At 46.6% G+C, this 26882-nt stretch overlaps 3 protein-coding genes across 3 annotated transcripts in view; 1 reads left to right on the plus strand and 2 right to left on the minus strand.

The window, feature by feature from the left end:
• On the minus strand, window positions 1–21708 carry slc1a9 (solute carrier family 1 member 9). Its single transcript, XM_061302747.1, has 15 exons — window positions 21364–21708; window positions 21202–21285; window positions 11240–11268; window positions 11020–11124; window positions 7404–7460; window positions 6728–6886; window positions 6451–6603; window positions 6113–6369; window positions 5929–6034; window positions 5736–5862; window positions 4295–4528; window positions 2571–2765; window positions 1170–1304; window positions 526–961; window positions 1–228 (listed from the first exon to the last, which is right to left on the minus strand). Exons 6-15 carry the CDS (start codon window positions 6879–6881, stop codon window positions 58–60), a joined length of 1968 nt encoding a protein of 655 aa, XP_061158731.1. The 5' UTR covers window positions 6882–6886; window positions 7404–7460; window positions 11020–11124; window positions 11240–11268; window positions 21202–21285; window positions 21364–21708; the 3' UTR covers window positions 1–57.
• Window positions 18230–24868, plus strand: LOC133170090 (venom nerve growth factor 1). Its single transcript, XM_061302751.1, has 2 exons — window positions 18230–18738; window positions 22814–24868. The coding sequence occupies exon 2, from the start codon at window positions 22833–22835 to the stop codon at window positions 24015–24017; it is 1185 nt and encodes a 394-aa protein (XP_061158735.1). The 5' UTR covers window positions 18230–18738; window positions 22814–22832; the 3' UTR covers window positions 24018–24868.
• The window catches only part of ppfia3 (PTPRF interacting protein alpha 3), a 15144-nt gene continuing 13096 nt past the window's right edge, over window positions 24835–26882 (minus strand). The window contains exon 31 of the mRNA XM_061302746.1: window positions 24835–26524. The gene's annotated coding sequence lies outside the window, so the exon portion shown is untranslated. The remainder of the gene's footprint in view (window positions 26525–26882) is intronic.

The following is a 26882-nucleotide window of genomic DNA, read 5'->3' on the forward strand; positions in this document are numbered from 1 at the left end:
TGACAATTGCTTTTGACTGTAACACAAATTGAAACACGCGGACGTTGGCTGTTGTTGTCACGGTAGGTCACACGGTAGGATGGCGTGTCGCCGGTCGTAGGCGGTGTCGTCGCTCTCTTCGCCGTCGCTGGGCTCGCCCAGGACGCGTTCCCGTTCTCGCTCTTCCTCCTCCTCCGTCTCGCTCTCTCTGTACAGTCGGTCGCGGTAGCACTGGGGCAAGGTGGGTAGCTAAAGGACCACAAACACGCCAGGCCAAGGACAATGCTCACTGTCCGATGCTAACATCACACTTTTAGATCATGTTTTCTTGCTAGCTAGCGCCGTACTTAATCTGCCTCCATAACTGCCACCTCTCGACCTTTTCATCAACTAAAATACCTACCAACATCCCCATCCACCTGTCTAGTTGACCATCTATCGACTTTTCTAGCCAACAATCCCAGTACCGACCTAATACCTTATTAGGCCTAATTTACAAGTTCCAAGGCAGATCAACTAAACCACTGCACCAGAACATGCTCGTACCTGGGTGTCGTGGCTGGGCAGGGCACAGTAGCCCGGCTCCGTCCTGCAGAGAAGGCGAGGCGAGTGGGCACGGAAAGGCCGAGGGGAGTGGGAGTGGGAGCACACAGAACGCGGGGAGGGCGAACGGATAGAGCGCGGCGACGGGGAGCGGATAGAACGGGACGGCGAGTAGGTGAGCGAGTGGGACTGGGACAGGACGTGGCTGTGGTGGTTCTGCTTGGGAGGGCGGGGCGAGCGGGGGGGCAGCTCGGGGGGCTTGAGCGGGTTCATCTCGGTCAGAATGGGCGGCGGCGGGATGAAATCCAGTTCCTCCTCCACCGCGAGAATTTGCATTTCGGCCGCGTCTATTTCCTGAAGCTCAGCTTTGGACAAGTAGTCCACGATGCCGGCCCCAAACGAGTCGCCCACAACGTTGATGGAGGTGCGCATCCGGTCGCTGAGCGGCAGAGGGAGTGAGTCATATTTGAGTCTTAACTGGGATAGGCTAGTCCCAATTTACTGCGACGAAAACCAACATTTTTACACTCAAGTTATGGCTGGGTTAGAACTTGTCAAGTCCACTTGAGTGCCCCTGCCGCTGCTGAGCGGACAAACAGTTTCCCCCGCACGAATGCCGGCAAGCCGCCAAATCCCTTTTGACTCACAGCAGCCAGTCGACGGCGATGAGCAGACTGATGTCCTGCGTGGGGAGGCCCACGGCCGTCAGGATCAGCAGCATGGTGACCAATCCGGCACTCGGAATGCTGGCCGCTCCCACGCTGGCCAGGGTGGCCGTCATGCTGGCGTGAGGAAGGACAAGCATGTCAACGACATCGCCGGTACACAGACCACCACCAGTGACTAGTCTTTGGGTCATTTTGTTGTCTTTGTGCCAAGTTTAGGAAGCATCTTCAAGTTGAAGCTACCTGGTCATTCAAAAGCAGAGCGAGCGGCTTGATTTTCACCATTTTGAAGGCTCTGTTTTTCTTTCTTGTCTGTCTGCTGACATATTTGCAGACAACGGCATGCCACATGTGTGAAGATGATAGTCAGCAATGTGTCATGACAGACAATACAGTACTTAGAGGTTGGCGGTCAAGCTGACATTGATTAAATACTTGAACACACACTGGGAATGGTTTGTCGGGGCGACCGCGAGCGCGCCGTCCTTCGCCGAATGTTTGCTGCCCCAACGAGGAATGAACAAGGCAAAGCTCATTGTGCTTTCCCAAGAACTCAGAATGTTTGTGACCTACCGCCACGATGGGGATTTGAACTCGAGCGACATGAAAGCGGGCCGCTTTGAGAAACCCACTTAACTGCAGACAGATGCGGCAAAATGTTGGTCTTATTACACCACGCGAGGTCGACGAACCACAGACAACAAAGCGCTCGTCTGTGAGTGCAAGTCTGCTGGAACGACCAAAACCCTCCGCCGGGAATCGATTATATGCAAATGAGAAACACACACACACACACAAGCGCACGGCATTCAAACTGTGCTCCCCGGATCCCAAGGAAAACAACTAGAGCAACTTTGGCTAATTGAATTTGCCACATTTCGACAGTGCTTGAAATGTGCCAAGGAGGTGACGATATATCGTGACTGCCATAACCTTGTTTTAGAAAACATTTTGAATAAAAATTAGATTTTACGTGACAGCATTGATTGATGTGCCACACAACATAAATGATCAAAACCTTGTATACTCTTGTGGCTTTTTGTTATTATATATTGTAATATAACATTATCATAGTCAAACCCTCTCATTAAAAATGTGCTCTTATGTTTTTAACCAGAAGAGAATTATAAAAGTGATCAACTGAATTCATGTTACTTAAATTAAACGTTTTATTTATTTTAATTGCGTTACAGTTTATTAACGTATTACATATCATTTAAAAAGCCATTAAGCAAAACTTTATACATTTTCCACACTGTCAATTTGAAATAAGGTCCTTTTATATAATAAAGAAATTATGTTTATTTTTAAATCATTGATTAATTAAAATAAATCATTGACAGATCATTAAAATAACGCTGAGTGAGTGTTTTTGAGGCTAACCTGACTGTGATGATCTGGCCGCCGTCCAGCGTGATGTCGTTCATCTGCGCGATAAAGATGGCCGCCACGGCCTCGTAGAGCGCCGTGCCATCCATGTTGATGGTGGCGCCGATGGGCAGCACGAATCGGGTCACACGCTTATCGATCTTCAGGTTCTCCTCCAGGCAGCGAAACGTTACCGGCAAGGTCCCGGCGCTGAATATCATATATAACATGACATAAATTAGATGTCTGACGTGCCAGAGTAATAAATTGATAAAATAAACAGTAAAATATAAAATTTTACAAATGATCAAGATTGTAGTTATTTGATCAAATAATGTATTTATTGCGTGAAGACGATAACTACTTCCATATAGTTCCAAGTTTCACGCGTTACAAATATTCACGCGACGTTTGCGTATATTTTTTCGTTCAAAAAATTTACCGTTTGCGCAAAATTCGTACATTTGCGGCGAAAATGTCCACATTCATTCTTAATGGCACGTTAAACATTTACCGTTTTTTGCGCTTTTTGTTTTCTCCCTTATCGTTTTTCTCGCTTACCGTTGTTCACGCTTATAGTTTTTTTTTGCGCTTACCATTTTTTGCGCTTATCGTTTTCTCGCTTACCGTTTTTCGCGCTTATCATTTTTCGCGCAAACCGTTTTATGCTAACCGTTTTTTGCGCTTACAATTTTTCATGCTTACCGTTTTTCGCGCATATCGTTTTCTCACGTTTATCCGTTTTCGAGCTCATTGTTTTCCCGCTTAGCGTTTTTTGCGCTTATTGCTTTCCCACTTACCGTTTGCTGCGCTTACCCTTTTCTCGCTTACCGTTTTTCGCACTTACCGTTTTTCACACTAACCGTTTTACGCTTAACGTTCTTCGCGGTTACTGTTTACTTGCTTACCGTTCTTTGCGCTCACCGTTTTGTGCGCTTACCGTTTTCGCAGTTACCGTTTTTCGCGCTTACCGTTTTCATGCGAATCGTTTTTCTCACTTAGTTTTCCGTGCTTACCGTTTTCCGCGCTTATCGTTTTCTCGCTTACCGCTTTTTTCGCGCTTACCGTTTTTTCGCGCATACCGTTTTCCATGCTTACTGTTTCTCGCACTTACTGTTTTCTTGCATACCGATTTTCCCGCTTACCGTTTCTCGCGCCAACCGTTTTCTCGCTTAGTTTTTCGCGCTTATCGTTTTTCGCGCTTAATCTTTTTTGCGCTTATTGCTCTACCACTTACCGTTTTTCGCGCATACCGTTTTCTCACTTACCGTTTTTCGCGCTTACCGTTTTTTGCGCTAACCGTTTTACGCTTGTTTTCTCGCTTAACATTTTTCGCGCTTATCGTTTTCACGCTTACCGTATTTCACACTTACCATCTTTCGCGTTTTTAATTTTTCCTGCTTAACGCAAAAATCATTCCCCAAGATTTTTTCAGCTTCACACGAAATTTCTCCAGGAATTGTATTTTTTACTTGTATATAGCTTGATGATTGTACAATAAAATGGGAATTAATTATTCTTTTATCATTAAAATAAACGCATTTTAATAGTACTCTGTACTTTAATTTGCATTTATTTATTTCATTTTGTGAATGAAAAACAAGCAATTGTACTTACTGGGTCTTTACCACCAATTTGTATGTGGGGTGCTGTCTTTTGTTAAATAGGCAGTTCATTTATGATAATAAAAATAGCTGGAACTAAAAAAGTTTTTTTTTTTTAGCTCATGAGAATGTTACCTGCTGGCCGTGCCCAGTGCGGTGATCCAGGCCTGGAATATGCCCGAGTAGAAGGTGAAGGGACTCTTGCGGGTGATGGCGAAGAAGATGGCGGGCAGGATAAGGCCACCGTGTATGGCCAGGCCCACCACGACGGTCACCATGTACATGCCTAACTGCCGCGCCACCACCTCCAGGTCGCCGATGGCTGCAATCTTACCCGCAATCAGCGAGGCGATGCCCACCGGGGAATACCTGCAAAAAGATTTGCAGCTTTGACTTTTCACTTGCTTTGTGACCAAGTGGGCCAATGTCCCAGCAGATTTGCCATGTGGAGCTCCCATTGCCGTCCAGTTGCCAGATCAGTTTGCTTTTGCTAAGCGTGCCGCGTGCACGCTGATGGATGTCTTCCTCGTTCGATGCGCCTTCTTGTATACACTGGCCTCTGTGTTTAGCTGCCGGCTAATGTGTTTACACAGCGCGAGTGATGCGAACGCGCACGCTTCCTCTGCCGAGCAGCTGCACATTTTTTTTTTTGCAGTTGAGCCGCTCTCTTTCAGCATTAGTCGTCTTCTTTTTGTTGTTTGGATGTCGCCATGTTTTTTTTTTTTTTACCTGGTATTTGAATACAAAGAAGTGGACTTTTTTATAGAAATGCCTGTACTTTTTTTTTTTTGCTTGGTCTATCAGTAATCCTACTTAAGTACAGGGTGTGAGTACTTTTGCCACCTTTGTTGGGTCATTACATTGCAGAGATGTTCCACGTCGTCCCCCGTGGGAGAAGTCAACATTTTTCCTTCTCCCCGAGCATGTGTGCATACCACAGAGTCCAGGATCCCATCTGTCCACGTCCTTCACACCGACACGCTTTTGCTCGACCCCCCCCCCCCCCCCCCACACACACACACACACACCGATGCCGGGTTCCCACAGGGCATCCAGGGTGAGAGTTCTTCCCTTGCCTTCTCCGTCACTGTCAGCAGCCATCATGCACGCTATCTCCGGCATGTCAAAATAACGCAGACGCCAACCCAAGTGAGCAAAAGCAGAAATGTTTTGCTAAAGTGGCGTCAAGACGAAGAATGTGGGAAAAGATTCTCATTGAGATTTTGATCTTCCCAAAACTTGACATTTTTACTGTAGAATGGAATACAAACTATTTGCTGAAACACAAACCTAATCTTGGCTACGTGAGTCCCCCCCAAAAGAATATTTTACTGGGGTTTTGATGAGGCAGTGAGATTAGTGAAGCTGCTTAAGTGCAATTTGCTGCTTTATAGCTCAGAAAGACCAGTTATCATCCGACATTAATTTAAACTTAGCTTTAGCATTAGCCTCTAGCGGTAGCGTCTAACATTGGATTTCAAAGTTGGCTTCCGAGGTGACCTCTCAGACCAAAAATATCCCAAATGCAAGCCATGGTTCGACCTGAGAGAGAGTGAACGCAAGACACGCCACTGACCACATGATCATGGACACCATGGTCATGATGATCTCATTGAGGACGTTGAAGAAGTCGGACATGACTTTGCCACGCTCGCCCATCCGGCCCATGCAGACGCCGAAGGTGATGAAGAAGCCGATCAAGCCTGAAGCAATAGATCAGTAGTCGTCGTTATAGAGGTTCATCGCGTTAGCGTTAGCAGCAGTCTCACCGAGGACGTTCATGCCCCATTTGTACTCCAGTTTTTTTCTGCTGACGACAATTGGTTCCGTTTGATTTGTGGCCGTCACCACCGCCTGTTTCAACACCGTCTGGACCTTCGGTCGCAAAGTTTGACATCGGTTACGAGCGTCATCGGCATAATGTAAGCAAACAGACGGAGTCCGCCAAATCACCTGCTGGAAGCACGCCTGCACCAAGTTCTCTGGGAAGAGGTTGCGGATGAGGTCCAGGAAGGCATCCAGACTGCTGACTTCCTGGTTCTTCGGAGGGGCGGAGGCGGCGGAGCCCCCCCTGAGCTTGGGGTTGCCAGGGTGGATGCTGATCACCAGAATGACTCCTAGGATGGCAGCGATGATGGTGGTACTCATGTAGTACACCATGGCTCTGCTGCCCATCCTGCCACTGGAGCGAGCATCCAGTCCAGCCAGACCTGAAAGGCACCGGCGGACATTTCGAGACTACTACGTATTTGTCTTTTGAAATGCTAATTTTGAGTAGAAGGTGAGCTGACCTGTGATGAGGCTGGAGATGATGAGGGGCAGGATGAGCATCTTGAGCATCCTCATGAGGATCTCGCCGGGGAAGGAGACCATGGTGAGGGCCGAGCTGTCCGTCACCTTCATGTAGCGCAGCAACATGCCCAGAACGGCTCCCATCACCACACCTGACACAGCATCGCAACAACATTTTTCATTATCATTTTTACCATGATCTCATGCACGTCACACGTCAACGCCACTGTGGCAGATTGCAGCTTTGTTGCTTGACGCCCTGCAGTTGCCGCGTACCCATGACGGTGAGGCCCAGTAGGAGGCTGTGAGTGTTGCGGCTGCAGTGGCCGGCATCTTTGTAGCCCACCTCCGCGCCGTCATTCTGCTGATTTTCATCTCCTGCCTTGGCCTTGTTGGCGTTGGACTGGTTGACTGCGGCCTGGTTGGTCATCCTACCTGTCAACACGCAGGCAATTCAGCTGAAGAGTGCGACCGTTTATAGCGTACCTTGTTATCAGTGGGTGGGGCATGCATCAAAATGCTTGCCGCCTTGTAGACAGACACTTCCAGTGTTCTGTGATATTATGGGATATTTTACATTACGACATCTCAATTTACTCCCGAGCCCTTGTGCATATTCTGCGACACAGCATTGTAGGTCAACAGAAGATGTCAATATTGTTCTTGTAAATGAAGACCATCCTGCTAAATATTTAGAGAGAGCAATCAATCAATAAATTGCAATTCTGGATTTCAAGTTCGCTCAGGCCCTCGCCCTCCACCTGCCACCAGGCGACCTCAGCGTGCGCCTACCGCACCCCGCAGGTATCCGTGCCAAGTACCCTCTTGTACACACAAGCACATAGCATCCAAGCCACTCCATTGTGACGCAACCCCTTGATCCTCAAAACCCACCACCACCACCACCAAAAAAAAAAAAAAAAGGAAAAGCAGACATGCAAAAACAGCTTACTCAACACAGGCGGGGATTCTATCTTTCTTGGCTTCAAGGTCTATGATATGATCTTACCTGTAATAAGATGGCACAGCAGATATAGCACTTTGAAAAAGAATCCTGAAAATGTAATGCTCGGAAAAGGAGCTCCATGGGTTCACCAAAACAGCACAAAAAACATTTGGCTGTCTCCTCCTTGGAAAAGCAAACACACAGACTGAGTGAAAAAGTCAAACTCAACGAGAACCTACCCAGCAAGCCACCTGTTCAGTTATGTTTTTAGGCAAAAGAAGCACAATAAAAAAAAAAAAAAACAACAACGACAAAAACCCAACAAACTGGGTAAATATCCCAAGGCAGTATCAATAATAAAAAGAAAGTAACTTGTGCAAGTATCTGCCTCAATGCTTGTATGTAAATAATTAAAAAAAAAAAAAAATAAACACATTTTATTTTGGTTTTATGCCAATATGTTTTGGCATTGATAGCAAATATGGGAATCTCGTATTGCGTGTTCCTCTCCAAATGCCACGCCTCCCAATACGGCATGGTAAACAATTGAATTTGTCATCTGCAAGCATTTCTATTTGAATTCCCGTGGTTCAACACAGGATTGTTACACAAGACGTTTCCCTGCCGACATTCTCACGGCCTCCAACGCAACAAAAGCTTTGATTGTGAACGCATCCTCTGTCTGTATTTTAGACTCCCACCAGTTCATGTAAACACATCTGGAGAGCGCCGCCGCCGGCCAAGTACACGTCAGACTGCCGATTGTCCCTCCTTGCAAACGGATTATAATCCCTCAGACACGAAAACAGCGTTACCTGTCAGCCTCAAACGCTCATCCTCCGACACCCCTCGACGAGATGTCCAGAGATGGACAACGTCCTGGCCAGCTCGGACGGCGAGCTTGTAATCCTCCAAGAGTGTGAGTGCGTGTGTGTGTGTGTACGGGGGGGGGGGGGGGGTCCTCTGGCTGTGGTCGTCCTCACAAATCCTCTTTTCAGTCCTTATGTCATTCTTTGCTGCGATATTGTTTGGCGGACAGCGGCGGGGTTACAAAGAGGTGGCGCGGGAGGAAAATCAGATTTGATCGCACCGGCTGTCGGCTTTCCAGACAAAACTCTGTGTAGGAACTCAAGAAAGTATTGAATATTGTTGAGTATTTAAATGAGCAGGATTTGACGTGGACGGGATGTGTGGGTTCCGCCCGATAGCGACATAATGTCATTTTCATCATCGTCAACATAAAACACATTTTGGGTGCGTCCCAACATAAAATGCTAAATTTTATGGCAGATTATTTGCTGCTCCAGGAAATGTCAGAGCAGTTTTAAGGTGACGCTTCACCGGCCTCCAAGGAACCCTGAAAGCCTCCAGCCTCCCCCTATTTTTCTTTTTTGCCTGAAAAGTACTTCATTACACTTTATGGGAGCACGGGAAACAGATGCTGATCAGAGGATGAGCGTAACCGAAGAACCAGGCCTGACCCGCCAGAGCTCTGGGCTCGGTGCGTCACGCCACCGCCTAGCACGGCTAGTAAAAAACAGGCGCTGCAATGCTCAGATGGATAACAACGCTGCCGAGATGGCGCAGGTGGTTGTCCTCAGCTGCCAGGTAGCCCGCCGGGAAATCCCTTAAGAGACGTTGGCGGTGAGAGCTCCAGGACAGTGAAACGTGAAACGAGATCATAACAGAGTGAAGACGTAAGAACCCCAACTTGTATGTGGCATTATTAAACGGCTTCGACTGGAAGAGAACCTTTAAGATGTAAACAGTGTCAGGCGGATCGGAGCAAATCCGAGTGGTCGGGGTCGAGCTAACGCACCTGGATAACGAGATAGACCCAAAGAGTTGTAGGAAACATCCCCTAAAATCGCAACCTTCTATGTAAACATTTTTTTAATGTGCGTGACCACGGCGAGAGAGGCGACAAGTGGGACGAGCACGCGTGACAACGGTCACAATCCCAATCTGTAGTGGCGGGCGTTGTACTTAGGACACAACTTATTAATCGCCAACGTTTCCACGACAACGGGCCATGACAGCGCAGGATAATCCCGCTCCGCAGCGCCCTTTGATTACTGTAATCGAGCTCGAGCCGCCGATGACGTCAGAGTGACGCCACTGGCGACGCAAATGGTCAATTTAACCTTGTAATGGGTTGACCATCAGCAAACTTCAGCTTCAAAGGTTTACCTATTGCTAGGTCAAATACTATTGTGGTGGATTTCGACTTCTGGGGGTCAACCCGCTGGTAAATGAACGTTTCTCAGAATGGGTTGTATGTAACTCTTAATGCAAACTACAAACAATTGACTTCATTGTATATTATCGTATCTTTTTTTCCAAATATATTCTCATTTGCATTTAGGTGACAGGCTGATGATGTCACACGATAATCATCAATAGAACGCTGCGATGTGAAAGTCAGAAGTTCATGTCAGAAGTTCATGTCAGAAGTTTATGTCAGAAGTTAGAAGTTCATGTCAGGGGACTGCGCCACACCTGAATGGAACAACAAATGAGGATTGTGTAAATACATATTGGACTACAGTTGTAGTAGTGTGTGTGTGTATGTGTGTGTGTGCGCATGTACGTGTGTGTGTTTGTGTGTGTGTGTCCCAGGGGATTACTTGCAACAGTTGATTGTTTGGTGTGAGCTTTGCAAAGGGATGGATATATAATCCAATCCCCCACCGCCAACACCCCCCTCAGACTAGCCAGAGGAAGATGTAACACTAAACACCGCTTGGACGTCCATGTCGACATTAAACGCATCACTCCACAAAAAGCAGAACTGTGTGTCACACGTTTTCACAATGACGGGCCACAACATTAAGCATAGCGAGCAAAGCACTCAAATTCATGGGTCAATGCCACCTGGTTCCTTTAAACATCCAAAAACATCACAACATCATGCAAATCAAAATATCGATAAATATATTTTTTTTATAGAAAAAGAAAACTTTTTCTACTTTTCTTATTTATGGAATTTTAACTTGAAGTTTCTGCACATTCCTGCTAACAAACAAAGACAATGACAAACGTTGCCTGGGTGAGGCGATTATGGCGACCAGTCAACCCATTACCTGACTAGAAAGCTACACAAAATCATGAAAATACAACACACAGCAAATGTTGGCATTCTGAGTATCATGACACGCCTTCTTGACATGTGTGTGTGTATGTGGGTTTGACTCTCGGAGATGATAATCTGGGTGTATTAATCTGTTGTTTGAACTCCTTAAACACAGTCCGACAATCACATCTGCTCGTCACCCTGGCAAACATTGGCTATTTATAAGGCGGCTCTTCGGGCAAGTTCCCATCTGCTGGGTAAACAAGTAAACTTCACCTTGTACTTTGTAAGGCAATCAAACTCCACCTTCAAACACTTGGAACCATCTTTTCCACCAGGTAAGATGTTAGTAAATGCAACCATTCTTCCAGGTTCACAACTAGTAAACTTTCTAACCACTTCAAATCGTTTCATCAGGAAAAAAAACCAGCAATTTACATTCAAAGACTGACTCATTCATGAATGAAATTAAAAGAAAAAAAAAAAACAGTTGAAAGCAGGAGGAGGTGTGGCGAGCAGGTGAGGCGGAGGCGGAGCCTGTTAGCTTACCTGCTGAGCGTCGCTGTCTCCCAACCGACAAGTACGAGGCATCGGGAGATGAAGAGGTCGGATGCGACAATGACGGGTGAGGCAAAGTCAAAGTCTTTGCGTCATCTGAGGAAATTTGCAGATTATACGCGACGACAGCTTGTAAAGCCCATCAGCGAGCACCAATCCCCTCCCCCCCGCCTCATGGCGCGCCACTGCAACGCCCCCAAGTGTCACTCACCTCCTCGCCACCACAGGTCACTTCCTGTCCTGGATGTTGATAAAGAAAAAGAATCATTTAAGATTCGTGCGTGCAGAAAACAAAAGACATTTTAGGACATAACAAGCAAACTCAGCCTCCCGTCCACTGGGGGGCATTGTGACTCTGCAAAGTAGCGACGGCTTCGTTTTGTCAGCTTCTTTCATGATGGCCTTGATCATGGCCTTCAGCCCGGGTTCTGCCAGAGACATTTGTGGACATAGAAGTTAAGCACAGTTAATGGTCAAGGACGGTTCCCCATCTTGGCTCTATTCTTCGGAATTAATAAGACATTCAAAGTTATCCGTTGCTGAGCTCCGCCCACATCTCTTGTGCATTTCATCACAGGACAGGCATTTATCTGAGTGTCTGCGCCATTTAGGTCCATTTAAAAAGCGACATAATGCCGAATGCCCAAAAGGGGGCCGGCCGGAGTCCCACCGGAGTGACAGATGGAGACGGCGGGAACACGAATAAGTGGGCCGCAGCGAGTCCATTGTCGCTCTGAAAATCAATCTGCGGCTAACTGCCCGAGCCCTCCTCACACAAAGTCTGCGATCGAAATGCGATCCGTCCGTGGGTTGTATGGAGAGTAAAGCGGACAACCTGTAACATTTTGCCTCTGGCGAGACGAGAGGCCGAGGCGACGGGCAAGGGGAGGGGGCGTTGTGTCACACCGCACGGAGGTGTGAAACTTGCAACGAGATGATTAAGTACGGACATGTCGCAGTGAAAGGCGTCATGGATGGACGGTGTCCTGCAATGAGACACCCGGACTGGCGGCGCTGGCGAGGTGGCCTGTAAGGCGAGATGGCCTCAAAGCCCCACCGGCGTGTGGCCCGTGGCGGCCTTCGATGGCGGCCGGTGGCCCTCGCCAGTTTGCTCCCGAGCAACGCCTGCTTCTCATTAAGGCAATTAGCAAAGCCTAAGTCGCGCCTAAAGAGGCCTCCGCTGGGCCGACTGTGGCCGGGCCGCAAGAACATTCCAGGCGCTAATTTCAGTTTCGCACAGGACAGACTTGTAGCCGCATGTGGCGTTTGTTTGTCAGACTCTGTGTGTGTCTGTGTGCGTGCGTGTGCATACAGCACGTGTTGTTCTTCTCGTTGACCTTTTACAAAGCTGTCAAGATCACAGACATTAGCAGCACACCGCTGCCAACGATACGGCTAAATGCGTTGATGTTTTGGCAGGCAACCAAGTTTGATACAAAACACTATCGTTTACCAAGATATGGCAAAGGTATGATGGAAATAATTGAGCTATGTATATCCATACAGCATTGTAAGTGAAATCTTGTTATAAAACCGTTCAATATGGGAATCAAGGGTATTACATACTGATTATGATAAACACACGAGACTAATCTCGATAGCGGACACTTCCGTGTCGCTATTGCACCAGCGGCCAAAGCGTCGCAAGCAGGTTTGCGTATTGCTGCCAGACGTCTGGCGAACCCCCCAACACCCACCTGAGCGCGTACTTGGGCCTCACCTTTGAACCTTTACCTCTCTGCCACTGCGTCGAGCTGGGACATTTCCAGCCGACTCGGGAAAATTGGGTCAGATTGCAAGGAGCGCCGCATTTACCCCTGAAATTGGAACCATGTGGGGCTTGACATCACTACCCGTGTGTGTGTGCGTGTGTGTCGGTGTGTGCATGCGTGCGTGTGTGTGAGGTTAGGGTTCATTGGCAAGGTCCATTGATTGAAGAAAAGATGTCAGAAGTGGAAAAACGGCCAACAAATCAGACTGGACGAGGATGGTATGATGGGGGAGGGGGGTATTCTTTCCGACCCCGCAATATCCAGGCTCCATTATGGGGGGGCTGGACGCAGCACGATGGAGGAACGCGTCTGACACGCTTTGGGCGTCCTGACAGCTCAGTCATTTGCCATAATTGCCATAATAGCTTGTTTCCACCCAAGTAGGACATCGCACAAGTAACAACGGACAAGTGTAATTATGTCATGATACAGGCGTGTTTGAGTGACATCTGGACACGAGAGGGGCTCAGGCCGGGGGACCGCGGTCCCGAATGGCGCATTGCTGGGCGGGCCTGCCAGCCGGTGTCAAAGCTTACGTAACATTCACGTACTAGAAGCGGGGAGGAGCGTGGCGGCGTGAATCGGATCAGGTTTGAGGGTGAAAGAATGAAAATGAAAAGAATTTTATATTTTCCTATTTACATTGCTTTATTTTTTTTCAATTGCTTTTAATTTTGTTCCTCCTGCAAATGAATAATTTGCAAACATCTTTGACTTTGTTCCCTGAATGCAGTAATTGACCCCGGCACCGAGAACAAAAATGTTTTTAAAAATAGTGGCGTGGGCGTTGACAGTAAAGTGGGTAAACTTCCCGAGGTGACGACACCGGGTTGAGTGGGGGGGGGGGATTTTGGTTTGGCTCAGCACCTTTGTTCGTCTGCGCTCACAACTTTCGCTCTGCAAACTCTCGCTGACGTGAGCCCCCCGGGCAGCAAATATCTGCCAGCACGCAGGGCGAGTCCGGGCAAAGCGGTGGCCGCCGAGAACGGCGGAAGACTTTTGGAGGATTTGGAGTGAGTGACAGTAAACGGCAAGGAGCAAGAGGAATGCCGCGAGGGAGACACCGACCAGAGTGGGAGTGCGCGTGTTGATGGCAAAGATCCCACTCAGGAATCTGCAAACTCTAATTTTAGTGGCGCTACTGTGCATCCTTCAAGCGGGCCTTAAGTGCTGTGAACTGGCGCTCTTTGCAAGGAAACCAGCGCCCGCCCCACGTAAATGCCAAAACAGTACAAATAATAATCTTATTATTAGTATTATGGCATGTTTACCGCCAGGGCATCTTCCTGCTGATATTGGGCCGCCATCTTAGAGAACGAGCAACGCAAGAAAAGCTACACTGTATTACAAAGTCAACGAAAAGTCCCAAATTCCTTCCAAACAATTAAAGAAGCCGAAGAACCTCAAGACGGTTGTTAATAATCGTTTCGCTTGCCGGTTGGTGTTGACAGATGAAAGATTGAAGCTGTCAGAACAAGGTTGCAACCTGCAAATCGGAGAAATCGGAGACATTTTCCTCTGCAATTTCAAATCTCTTCCGAGCTATTTTAATGACATGTCTGGAATGTGCTTTAGTCAGATTATTCCCAACCAATTCAAATTCGTGACAACACAATTAGACACGCAATTTCTGCCTCGCTGACATGTAGCCATTTTGAACAGGGGTGGCAATCGGAGGCTCATGATTATTGTGACATTTCGTGCGGCGGCTTTAAGAGCACGTTTTGATTTTGAGGGCAGAGGCAAGCGATCTGTTTTAGCATCAGCGGGCCGGTCGTGACAAACGTCTTTTGAGGACGGAACATCTCGCTGTCGGTATCCGTGTCTTCTCCCATCCCCGAAAGCCTTTCATGGGCGCTCTCCGAGGGCCGTGCCGGTAACGCGAGCCCGGCCGCCTTTTGTGCTCATTCTTCTGCTTATCCTTTCATCTCTTTCAATAGCGAGAGACTGGCCGAGATGGAAACCACCGCTCGCTGTACGGGAGGGGGGGTATCGGCGGACGAGAGAAGGGAATGGGCGTGAGGGGCGTTGGAGTCTGTGATGGCGGGGAAGGTTTGATCCTCATCCCGCAATTTATGACCGTGCCTTTCAACAAGGCCATTCAAGGTTGGGGAGGCCCAGTGGTCAAAAGTGCTGAACCTCACGCTCACCCCCCCTGTCCCTCTCTCATGTGTGTGCGTGTGTGTGTAACTCCTGGGGACACAATGTTCAACGCCCAGACGGTTCTTGGGGTCCTCACCTCAGATAAATGATACCCTCACGCGCACGCGCACACACACACACACAAACTCACGCGCACCCACCCACACCCACACACATATATACACAGATTTTTGTGGCAGAAAAGTCAAATGCTTTATGAAGGTAAAGATTTCATGGCACCTGCAAGTCGCATCTGTGCGCAAGTAGGGCAAGTCAAGACAAGGTTGACCTTACGTTGGGAAGACAACACATGCCTCGGCTTCTTGGATCACTGCAAGATCTTGAACACGACAAGTCGTTTATGAATGTTTGTGTGCACAACTAAGACGGCACAAAATCATTTCCATGGTATCAAGTTAAATATTCCGATGCAATGATGCAACATGACAAGAAGCAGCCCTGGAAGGAGATCAATGCCTTGTTTTGCGCTTCGCCTGTGGCGGAATGGAGTCAAGCCAGCATCATTGCTACGACAACGACCAAAATCTAACGCCATGGTCACACGCGCACGCAAAATGTAAATCTTCCTTCTTGGAAGCGCATTTGTCTTCCCGACGACGCTACATTCCTCAAAAACCAACAAGTTGCTTTGTGACGGCCGGCCGGCTGTCTGGCCTGCAGTCGGAGGAGATTAGTCACTCAGACGTCCAATTTATTTGAAAACTTTATGACTTAGCATTGCAAATCCAAAAATTAACACCTTGTTTGGAATAATTTGCCTTACTACCCAGTTGTAGAAAAAAAAGTTAAAAAGAAACTCACCTGGACACAGGCCAACGTTGCTGCTGCTATTTAAGTTAATTGTTTTCTAATAAAAATGTGGGCGGAGAGGAAATCTACTCCGCGGCCTGAGGGGGAGTTGAAAAAAAGGGTAAACTATTTTGAGTCACGCAATTGTGTGCTTGTCAAAACTTCACTGCAAACAAAATGGCGGGCGACTTGCTTCCTATTACCGTATTTTCCGCCCTATAAGGCGCACCTAAAAACCTAAATTTTTATCAAAAGTCGACAGTGCGCCTTATAGTCCGGTGCGCCTTATATATGGATCAAGTGATGAATTTGTTGATCCATACTGGTTGTACACAGTGCTCTGCCAAAATGTTTTAGTACGTTTTAGTACAACTAGTAAATTACAAGGTCGCATCGCTTCCCAACATCACGGTAACTGTAGTCAGGGGGCGTCACCTGTTGTACCCGCGAGACTATTTCATTTCAAAATAGGCTGCTTCGTTAATGTTTCGAGTAAATCAAAGGATCGATATGGAAGGGAAACATAGGTAAGTAGTACCAATGCGTTAGATCGAACTTTAGTCAGTTCTGATCATTTTATAGGAGATCGTTTGAGAAACGCGATTGTTTACACTTTGCTGAGACTCATGGGAGATTGCGAGCTGAGGCTCATAGGAAATTGCGGATGGCTAATGCTATAACGATAGCTGCTATACGCGCGAGGCTATTTCATGTCAAAATAGGCTGCTCTGTTCATGTTTCGAGTAAATCTACGGATCGATATGGAAGGGAAACATAGGTAAGTAGTACCAATGCGTTAGATGGAACTTTAGTCAGTTCTGATCATTTTATAGGAGATCGTTTGAGAAACGCGATTGTTTACACTTTGCTGAGGCTCATGGGAGATTGCGAGCTGAGGCTCATAGGAAATTGCGGATGGCTAATGCTATAACGATAGCTGCTATACGCGCGAGGCTATTTCATGTCAAAATAGGCTGCTCTGTTCATGTTTCGAGTGAATCTACGGATCGATATGGAAGGGAAACATAGGTAAGTAGTACCAATGCGTTAGATCGAACTTTAGTCAGTTCCAATCATTTTATAGGAGATCGTTTGAGAAACGCGATTGTTTACGATTGGTTATTGGCTAGTGGGTGCATACCGCAACCCTAGTCAACCTCAGTTTGTTGCAGTAAAGCTTCTATTTTATGCGCCTTATAGTCCGGTGCGCCTTATATATGGACAAAGTTTTAAAATGTGCCGTTCATTGAAGGTGCGCCTTATAACCCGGTGCGCCTAATAGGGCGTAAAATACGGTAGCTCTCGGTTTAAGAAAGGTTGGTGACCGCTGGTGTAGAGGATGGCTGAGGCCACCACAGAGTCATAGAAGGTCAGGAGGAGAGCCCTGCACACACCAAAGGACCTCAGTCTCCTCGGAGGCGACTCTGACCCTTTTTGTACAGAGCGTGGGTGTGATCAGTTCAGTCCAGTTTGTTGTTAAGGAATTTGTAGTTCTCCACTGCCTCAATGTCAAGGAGATGGATCAAAATCACCCGGGGCTGGGTTAAATGCAGAGGACAAATTTCACCACACCCAGATGTCTGTGTGACGATCATTGGGACTTTAACTTTAACTTACGTTTGAGCAAAGTACCTCCGCTGCCATTGATAAATAAACAAAGTAATCCCTCGCTACATCGCGGTTTGTTTATTACGGTTTCACTAAATCGCATAATTTTTCTCCAAATTAAAAAAATTAAAATTCTCAATAAAACTTCTAATTTGGCGAATTATGGCATGAAAGTTGCCCACACGCCACCAGAAGGCAGGGATTGCCCACACAATTGCTGTGTGTACACTTGTACCTTTTTATAAAAAAAAATGTTAGAATAATAAGAGTTCTAAAAAAACATTTACAGTGTTGTACCTTGTTATAGAAAAATTCTTATAATAATAAAAGAGTTCTAAAAACATATTTACAGTATGTACACTTGTATCTTGTTATAAAAAAAAAATGCTATAATAATAAAAGCTGTTCTAAAAACATATATACAGTATGTGTTAAGAATTCTCCATGTTATGTTATTCAGTCGTGCTTTGATTTGAGGTAGGGTGCTTTATTTTGAAGGCCGTTTTCAGGGAAATACGGCCGAAAATAAAAGTATACACGCTATATTTCACCTGTTGAGCTTTGTCCCGTGTGTTTTTCAACAGGTAACGTCTTGAAAAGAACGACTACTTAATAAACAGCACCAAACCAAGCAGTCGGTAGATAGGTGACGTCAAGTTAGCGAAGCTGCTCAGTGCACGATAGAAAAGAGTAAAATAAAAGACGTCAGATTATAGTGGATTACATTGTGTTCTTTTACGTTGTTCGACTCAAACATCAGGATTGACGTAAAATACAATTTAACGGAGTAACCTTAGGCCCTAGTCGTGAATGTACCTTTAAGTTGAAAGCGGTAGCCGGATGTCGGGTGTTCGGCAAGCGCTAGCTTGCTGAAACACGACTTGAATTTTTGCGCGTCGCTTGCAGCCAGGCGGAGTTGCGGAGCTTCTTCCAACATTTTGGCGAACTTGTTGAGCTCGCCACCGCGCATACTTTGAAGCGAGGAATGTTTTCATCTTTGGCCTTCTTTGGAGAGGCATCGAGGCGCCGGAAATCTGTCACACCGCGTTGGCTTCGCCTGATTTTCAGGTCTAATTGAGCACTTTGTCTCTGACACTTTGTCAGGGTGCGCTCCCCAGGACGACAGGCGGACTTTTTTTTTTCTTTTTTTTCCCTACACCACATTGGATTGTTTTTTTTCTTCATGACTCATTTTTGTTGTGGGGATTCTCATCATATGTGTTGGGCTTTCTAAACACAGACATGTGCGCGCGTGTTTAGCGAATGTCTTTTGACTTTTTTTCCCCCTGAAATTAGTTGAGCGCCTGACCGAGGACAGGACTTGGGAATCAATGCGGTGTCAGCTGGAAGGACGCGGGGTCCGGATCTCACCTCAACGGTATGGATGGTTCAACTTCTAACCTTTTTTTTATTATTATTTTATTAGAGATTAAAAGTTAATGCGCGTGCTCTGCAAAGAAAATAAACGTTCGACATCATGTAATCAAAGGCTTATTCGACCGACTACCTTGGCAAGCATAGAAAATGTATATTAGAGGGTAAAATATGTTAATATGTAACTGCTTTAGGGAACTTTTATTTAATTATTGCTAAGGTTTCAATGCTAAGAGCAAGTTTATTGTGCAACTTTGAGCACAGATCAAAAGCATTTGTGGTAATAAAAAGAAAAAAAAAAGCCAAAACGTTCTGTAAAAGCCCCAATACTGTATGTGGCAAAGTGCGAGAAATTACATGTCATTACACTTTTATTGTGTTATTTCTAGTTCGCTCTGTTTCCGGGTGTGTGCTTGGGTGAATTTTGGGTTGTTTTTATTTGTAGGAGAAGGTGGTGACATTTTGGGTTCAACACTCAAATTCCTGGCATGTTTTTGAGTGTTGCCCCACGCAAAGGTGTATTCAAGTACTTTTACATTACATGGCAGATGACTTTTTTTCTGGTGAGGTGTCACGTGTTTGGAACTTTTTATTAGGCTTTATTATTGTATTGCTTAATTACGGTTGATGAGTGTGCTGATGATGCTGTGACGTCATCGCCTGTCATCTGGCGTTGCAAAGGTGGGATTTCTTTTCGCGTGAATGGCCAAATCGGCTTAAAAATGGCAAATTCGGATAAAAATGGCTGACTTCCTGTTCATTTTCAAGCATTGGTTATTTGAAACCTTTTCTTGTGTCTTATTTTATTGAACATGTCAATGCACTCAATTTCACGTTGATAACTGTCAGGAGTACATTTTTAGAATTTGCTTGAACTGCCCTAAGTACGGCCGAAAAAGTTCAAGTTTCAGTTTTTGAGAGATTTCCATGTGTCTTGTCATGATAGCCACTGGAAAGTCCGACTCTAAAATCGTACAAAACGTTTGTATGACGTCAAATGATTCTCTTCTTTGGTGACACAGGTTTGGTCAAGTGAAGTCGGAAATGTGCGAGTTTGAGCCAGATTGTCAGGAGTAATCCGCCTCTAAAGTCACTTGAAACTTTTTGGTGCCAATTACTGCAAAAGGAGCTGCTGTGAAGAGCTGAAAGCGGAACTCTGCCTGACATCCGACAGTGAATGAGAGAATGCTGTTTTGCTCTTTCGTTGGCTTTTTGTGGTTTAGCGTGCATTGCCAGCCGCGCCGTCGCTTGTTGGCAAAGTTCAACTTTGACTGTTTTTTGTTTTTTTACTTCGTCTACTTTTTTTCACAACTTGTATTTCAGTTCATGAAGTACAACTTTGTATTATGGCGTAATTTAAAATGTGTCATAGGTTTCCTAGCGGGTTTTTGCCACTATATTTCATAAATGTCACGCACGCTCGAACAGGCAACATAAAGTACAAATGTGTTTCATTTAGCTAATTTGACATCAACCTGCATTAAAACCTGGCCACCGGCCACACTTTAAATCTTCCTGCCGGATCTCTTCTACGACTTCACAAGAGAGCGCAAACTCCTCAAATGAACGCCGATCGACGTAATTCATGATACTGAGTGAAAACTGTTTCACGATTCAAAATGCTGCTGTGTGTGGCCTCAATTATTACGCATGGCAGAAAACGCCAGTGGATATTTCCATTACTTGCATGTTTTCCCTGTGCCTGCTATTTTTATTTTTATTTTAAGATGAAAGTGTGCGGATTACTGTTGGACAATGGAGCTCATTGACAGCCGTCATTTTGGATTAGCGGGCTAACAGGCTAATAGCACACGATGAGTTGCCAGGTGTGGACCTGCTTCGGGCCTTCCTGCGTCGGGAGGTGGGGACATTTTCCTGTCACGTTCAGAGTGCAAAATGGCAAGCCTTTGAAGGCCGCATTGACGTTTCCGCCGGCTACTTTTTACTGGGTGCCAGTGGTTCCGCAGTAAAAAGTGACCGGGCTTCTGTGGGGATGCTTTTGTTTCAACCGAGTCCTTCACTCAACGATGATGTTTTTTACTTGACTTGTGGGCTGGGGGTGTTTGCTGCTTCGCCCCGTGTTTGTTTCCCCTCCATTTGTTAGCATTAGCACACACACACACGGTGGAGGGTCTTTGTTGAGGCGTGCACCAGCCAAGCGTGTGACGGGAGCAAATGGAGCGTACTGATCATCAAGTGTTGAGCAAGAGACACAAAAACACTTAGTGTGACACACACGCACACTAATACACACTGTGTCAGAGGTATAATTGCCCTGTGTGTGTGAGGGGCGTGTTAACTGCCGGGATTTGCCTTTGACGATGGCGTCATTGCACTGAACGCACCTGATGACAACACGCACACAGTTAGTGATGGAAAATTGCCCAAAACGAAATGTTATCGATTTGGTGTCGTATTTTTTGGACTGTACAATTAATTCCAAACAAAAGGGAGGTGATCCGCTTACCTGATGGCAAACGCTCACGTCTGCGGTTGAAGCCGTTTGTATGCAGCCGGTCGAACCAGAGAGGGATGATTTTTCCAAAAGATCCTTTGGAGAAGAGCACTGTCAGGTTACTTTGAACATCTATGACAACAAGTGTTTATTATCATTGCAAACTTTACCTACCGGAGTCGGGGGGAAGCAGCTTCAGCAGGGAGGCCCAGACTTCCCTCTCCCCCCAACCACTTCATCCCGGTGAATCAAGAGCCCAGCCGAAAGACATAGTCCCTGCCCGTTCCGCTCCAGCAGGGAGGCATCCAGCCTACCCTAACTAGATTTCCGTAAACCGCATACTAACAATGATGTCAGATGAAGAAGAAACAAAACGCTGATAGTCATCAGCAAAGACGGAGCTTTCCTGGCGTGCCCACGCCTGGCCTCAACACGGGAAGTTGATGCAGCTTTTCATCAGCAGGGCGGGGTTGACGCATGACTTTAGAAGGCCTGTCAACACACCGACTTTTGTTCTGTCACACGCGTTTGCCGACTGACAAAACATTTGTGTGCTTCTCCTCAAGATACACGTCTTGACCTTAATGTGACCTAAATGGAGCCTCGTCAACAACGCTGCATCACTGGCATTCCCGTCATTCCGCCGTTTTTTTTTTTTTTTAAACTTTTCCATAAGCTGGCCTCCCCTCGCTCGCAAGCAGCGGTGGCATCCTAGTCGTGCTTTCTCGCTGAGTCACACGCGTGCTCACGCTGTCATCTTGACTCATGACTTATCTTTGTGATGTCACGTGTCAAAGGTACTAGAAGGGAGGGAGTGTCTTATTTGACTTGTCCTGCTCATCACTGGACTAATGATCGTGTCCAGGTTGTATCAGCAACCCGTTTGGAATGTTGTAAAAGTGAGCTGGAGTTGGTGAGATCAACACTTGGCCAGATAGCAGCGGCACTCAAACCACATCCGCTTTGTAGATGCCACCTCTGCTTTTCAGTTGGTGCGTTTTGAGCTACGAATTTATGGTGACACTAAATTTGATTACAATAATTACATTTATTTAGTGTTTGAACAAGGATTCTCAGCTCAAATTTATACATCGTACTTTTTAGTACAAGTAAATAAAATAGGAACAATAATGTTCTGTGTTTAAAAAGTGATCTTGAGTGTCAAATTGACTTTTAAAAGGTTTTATGAATGAGTGACGTTCAAAGCTTTAGAATGGAGGTGCGTGTGTGCTTCCTTGGTGGCTTTCATGTGGAAAGTTTTGAACCTGCGCACATTCCAAACTGGCTCGCCTTTCAAGGTCAACCCCTCTGAGTGTGTGTGTGTGTGTGTCTATATGAGAACGTACGTGTCATAGTGAGTGTGTGCGTTTGTGTGCACAAGCGTGTGTAGGATGACTATGTGAAGGAAGCGGAGGACGACCAGGCGGGACTATTATGTGGATTCTTTTTTCCACAGGTTGTGCCAAGATTGGAAGACTTCTGCTTGCTTGAGCTCATAAAGTTGCGTGCCCCCCGTAAAATCTGCCTGGTTTACGTCTTAATTGAGCCACTTAGCGTAATGGCATCAAGCACATTCCTCAAGTAACTCTCTCTCTCTCGCTCTCTCTCTTGCCCGCCCACCCAGCTGATACGTCCTGGGAGTGATGCACTGGCTTCCCCTGGTTGCCATGGTGATCGCCTCGGCCCTGCCCTTCCCTCACAAGCCCATGTCCAGGATCACCTCCGCCGCTAGCGTGGACGACGAGCGGCGTCGCCTCACCGTGGACTACAACTCCCAGGGAAATGCTTCGCAAACGGACTACAACGCCGACGCCCTGGGGAACCGCACCCAGACATCGGCGGAAAGGAGTGCCGTTCATAGGGGAGAGAACCGCAGTCGACCAGACCACACCAGGCTGGAAGGCGGTTTCCTGGACTCCGCAAATGGACCCACGCAAGTCTCTGAGGTGGAAACTCAGATCATCCAAAGTCCTGCATCCGCTGGGCCAAGGACTCCAAGAGGATCCGCGACGACCGTTTCCGCGGAGCAGCTCAGGAACGTGTCGAGGAGGGGGGCCACACCAAGGGGTGCGGCACCCACGCCTGCGAGCGGCGCAGTCAACGCCACCCGGGAGGTAGGGTTGGGCATCCTGGAGGGCCTCCTAGAAGGAGATGAGATGTTTCTCGACGCCCACCCGCGGGTCCTGTTCTCTTCGTCGCCGTCGCCCCCTGAGCACCCGCCCCTCCTGCTCATGCTGGAGGGGGGGCTCATGGGGGACGACGCGGTGGAACTCGACGACGCCTACACGGAAGGTCACGGCAATCGGGGCCTCGGTTGGGGCAACGCGTCAGGATTCGCGTCCGATGTGGGCCGCCCCCTCAAGAGGGACAAGCGCTCGCATTTGATGGACCGCCGGCGGGGCGAGAAGTCAGTATGTGAGGCCGAGAGTGTCTGGGTGACAGACAAGAAGACGGCCGTGGACTCGCGGGGCCAGGAGGTTACCGTCTTGCAGGACATTCAGACCCAGACGGGACCGCTCAAGCAGTACTTTTACGAGACTCGCTGCCGCCAGGCCGAGCTACAGAAGAGCCAAGGGCCGGCCGGCAGGGGGGCGCCGCAGTCGCAGCCCACCGGGGTGGCGGGCGCCGGCTGCCTGGGCGTAGATAAGAAGCAGTGGGTGAGTGAGTGTAAGGCCAAAAAGTCGTACGTGCGCGCCCTCACCAAGGACGCCAACAACCGGATGGGGTGGAGGTGGATCCGCATCGATTCGTCCTGCGTTTGCGTGCTGCTCTCCAGAGCCAATCAGGTCCTGGCTCGAGAAGCGCTGGCCCGACGGGGTCGGGGATAACCGTACCACACAACTCAAAGACCTCACAACCGAAACATAGTATAGAAAGACGATTTTCTACGATTCATCTTTCATATCCTAAGTTATTAGTACGTAAGCATGTGTATAACTTTGATATTAATATATTCCTTCACCAGTCTAAGCGTACGTACAGTGCTTAACAAACGCGCGATTAGAATAGCCGTCATTTGTCAGTCAGAAATGTAAGCATATTTTTCACGTTCCAGAATAGAAGGATATTGCAATCTTTTGGAAAATTTAGCAGAAAAAGGGTCAAAATATTGTCATCATTTTGCGCAGAATAAGCAAGAGCAAAAAATGTTTCTGTTGAATTCAATCTCTTTGAAGTCATTGTTGGAATTTAACAGACTAAACCTAAATTAGTGTAAAACGGAACTTTTTTTAAAACTGAAAACTTTTTTTTTTTTTACACATCATATACTATAATTGTTTTTCTACTAGGATGAGATGATGTAAGATGGCCAGGAGCAAGGTTGCAATTCTAAAAGCTATATTGGAAAAAAATAAGTCAAACTTCTATGACAATCAAGTCATGTTACATCGCTTTTTGTCCAGGAGTTGAAGAGATAAATGATTTCACATGATCAAGAAATAAAATGCACTTGATTTCAGGCAGCTCGGCTTGAACCTCCATTTGTTTGCATCCATTTGTTAAGCACTGTACATATGTCTGCCGTGTGTTTGTATGTAAGGATGGAGTTTATAGAAGGGCGGCAGTATGCTGGCTTTTCCACGGATGAAGCAGCGCCCCCTACCGAGGCTTTGTATGAATGTTGTCCAAGATGGGGGGGGGGGGTATATTTTCAATAAACGGTCGCACTTCAACGTCATCAATGTAGGGGGCTGCTATATATTTTTTTTCATACTTAATAACGCAAGAACCGAGAGCCACTTTTGTATGATGAGCAGATCCCCAGGGATTGCTTTATTTGTTGTTGTTTTTTACATCACCATTTTCATCATATTTTTTCATTTTCCATATAGGATAACTTGAGTTTTGTATTACGATCACTTTTTAATCATGGAAATCTGCAATCACTGCACGACCTGTCGTCAGAATAGACACGTTAACGGCAGCGCTAGCGAGCGGAACGGCCGCCTTCCGATGGGAAGTGTGACCGTTCGGCCTAGCTCCAAAATGAGTGTTCATGAGAGAGAGTGGGAACAAGGACATACATGTACTCACATTTATCCAATACATACCTCAAGAAAAATAAATAGTCGTCGTAAAAAATAAAAAATACAACTGAAAAAAATTACACACATTTTACAAATTGACCCCCCCCCCCCCCCATTGTAGATGTATCATACTTTGTTGTTATTTTTTAAATATTTTGTTTGTTATTTTGAACCACAACTTGCTGTCTTCGCTGTTGAGGGCAAAAAACAAAATATCTCCTCGTCTTGTTTATTTTTCCCCTTGTCGTTTTTTCTGTTTTAAGACATGCATCGTAAACACGGAGGCTAAAGGTTTTGTATCCTGGGCTTCCTACTCACCCCTTTACTCACCCCCTTCCAGAGAGTTCTCTTATGGCTTGTCTGAGTGTGTGTAAAATGAGCGGCTTGAGTCTGTCCCTTTCTTTTTGTCCGTCCATTTTCTTTTAATCTGTTTTGTCTCTGTGGCCCCTCTTGTCATTCATCTTTCACCAAAAGATCCCAACGAAGGAGTGCGCTTTCAACAACTTGCCCAAAATCCCAAACACTTTTCATTGAATAGCCCATAAATTTGCACATTTGTAATTGTCCAAAATGTCTCAATTACAAGAACAATAAGACCAGTTTATGGATTAATTGACCGATTGTCCACATAGTGTCTGTTCAAATTTGTCCCACAGCTAAAGAGTACCTCTTTGACCCAAATTCTGAAAAACCCAGTCTGACAAGGCCACGCCCTGCAAAAACTGCCGACTGTATTGCACTACGCTAGGTTTTGTGTTAAAGGCACAGGTTGATCAATTCCGGCTCTACCATTGGGCTCTCTGCATGAAATTGTCAGGAAACAGTCGAACCCGATGCCTGTGTGACTGGCCCCCCTCACTCACTCGGAGCCTTTCAACTCTATTATTATGGGATGCCTTCAAAGGAAGTCGGATCGGCTTTCAAGGTGCTCGAGACAAAAGGACGCAGAAGAGCGGCGTGGCTGTGATGTGGTCTGCCGCTCAATGCTGGACATGTTTTACTACCCACATCAATTGGGGATGCTCAGAGATCCCCCCCCCCCCACCCCCGGCAACAAAGGCATCGCAAGTTGCTTTGTGTAACAAATATTCAAACAAAGAGCGGCCACAGAGAGAAAATTTGGACTTCCTGTGCTGAGAAAAAGATTGTGGAAATCATCGGGTCACCTCCGTCCCGTTCAAGTTATTGCAGAATGCTCGGAGCACAACTGGCCTGAAGTTGAGTGGTTTGTGTGGGAGTCCTTCTTCTTTGTCTTCCTTAGAGTCATTCTTCAGTGAGTCAGAGGTTCCCAGTGTGATCGACGCCTCCTGAGGACACAAATAGCATGAGTTGTTTGGTCAAGATTTGGCTGTACTGGGTTGATGTTTTTTGGATTATTCGCACTTCATTGCCCCCTCTTTTTTGGTATACAAATTTGGTCGTCATCCAATTAAATCTCTAAAACAAGACCTTTGAAGGCTATCTGGAAAAAAAACCTAAAATGTTCACTTTTAAGCGCAATCGCAGACTTCCTGTGTCTTTCCAGGCATGTCTTCTTGATGTTTTTTATGGTTCTACTCATAATAGACATGCCCACCAAATTCCACATTGCTCAGTCAAACTGGCTTTGAAGGCGGAATTTTAAAAAGGTTCCAGTAGGGGAACTTTATGTTTGAAGAACCCTTA

Source organism: Syngnathus typhle, linkage group LG17 (genome assembly GCF_033458585.1).
Source record: "Syngnathus typhle isolate RoL2023-S1 ecotype Sweden linkage group LG17, RoL_Styp_1.0, whole genome shotgun sequence".
In the NCBI taxonomy this organism is placed as follows: Eukaryota; Metazoa; Chordata; class Actinopteri; order Syngnathiformes; family Syngnathidae; genus Syngnathus; species Syngnathus typhle.

Bases quoted from the DNA above. Each gene is read 5' to 3' on its own strand.
- slc1a9 (XM_061302747.1), bottom strand. From the start codon at position 6,881: ATGACCAACCAGGCCGCAGTCAACCAGTCCAACGCCAACAAGGCCAAG. The intron at 6,035-6,112 runs GTGATTTGGCGG...TTGCGACCGAAG, and splicing joins TGCAGGCGTGCTTCCAGCAG to GTCCAGACGGTGTTGAAACA. The intron at 5,863-5,928 runs GTGAGACTGCTG...CTATTGCTTCAG, and splicing joins ATGGGGCATGAACGTCCTCG to GCTTGATCGGCTTCTTCATC.
- LOC133170090 (XM_061302751.1), top strand. From the start codon at position 22,833: ATGCACTGGCTTCCCCTGGTTGCCATGGTGATCGCCTCGGCCCTGCCC.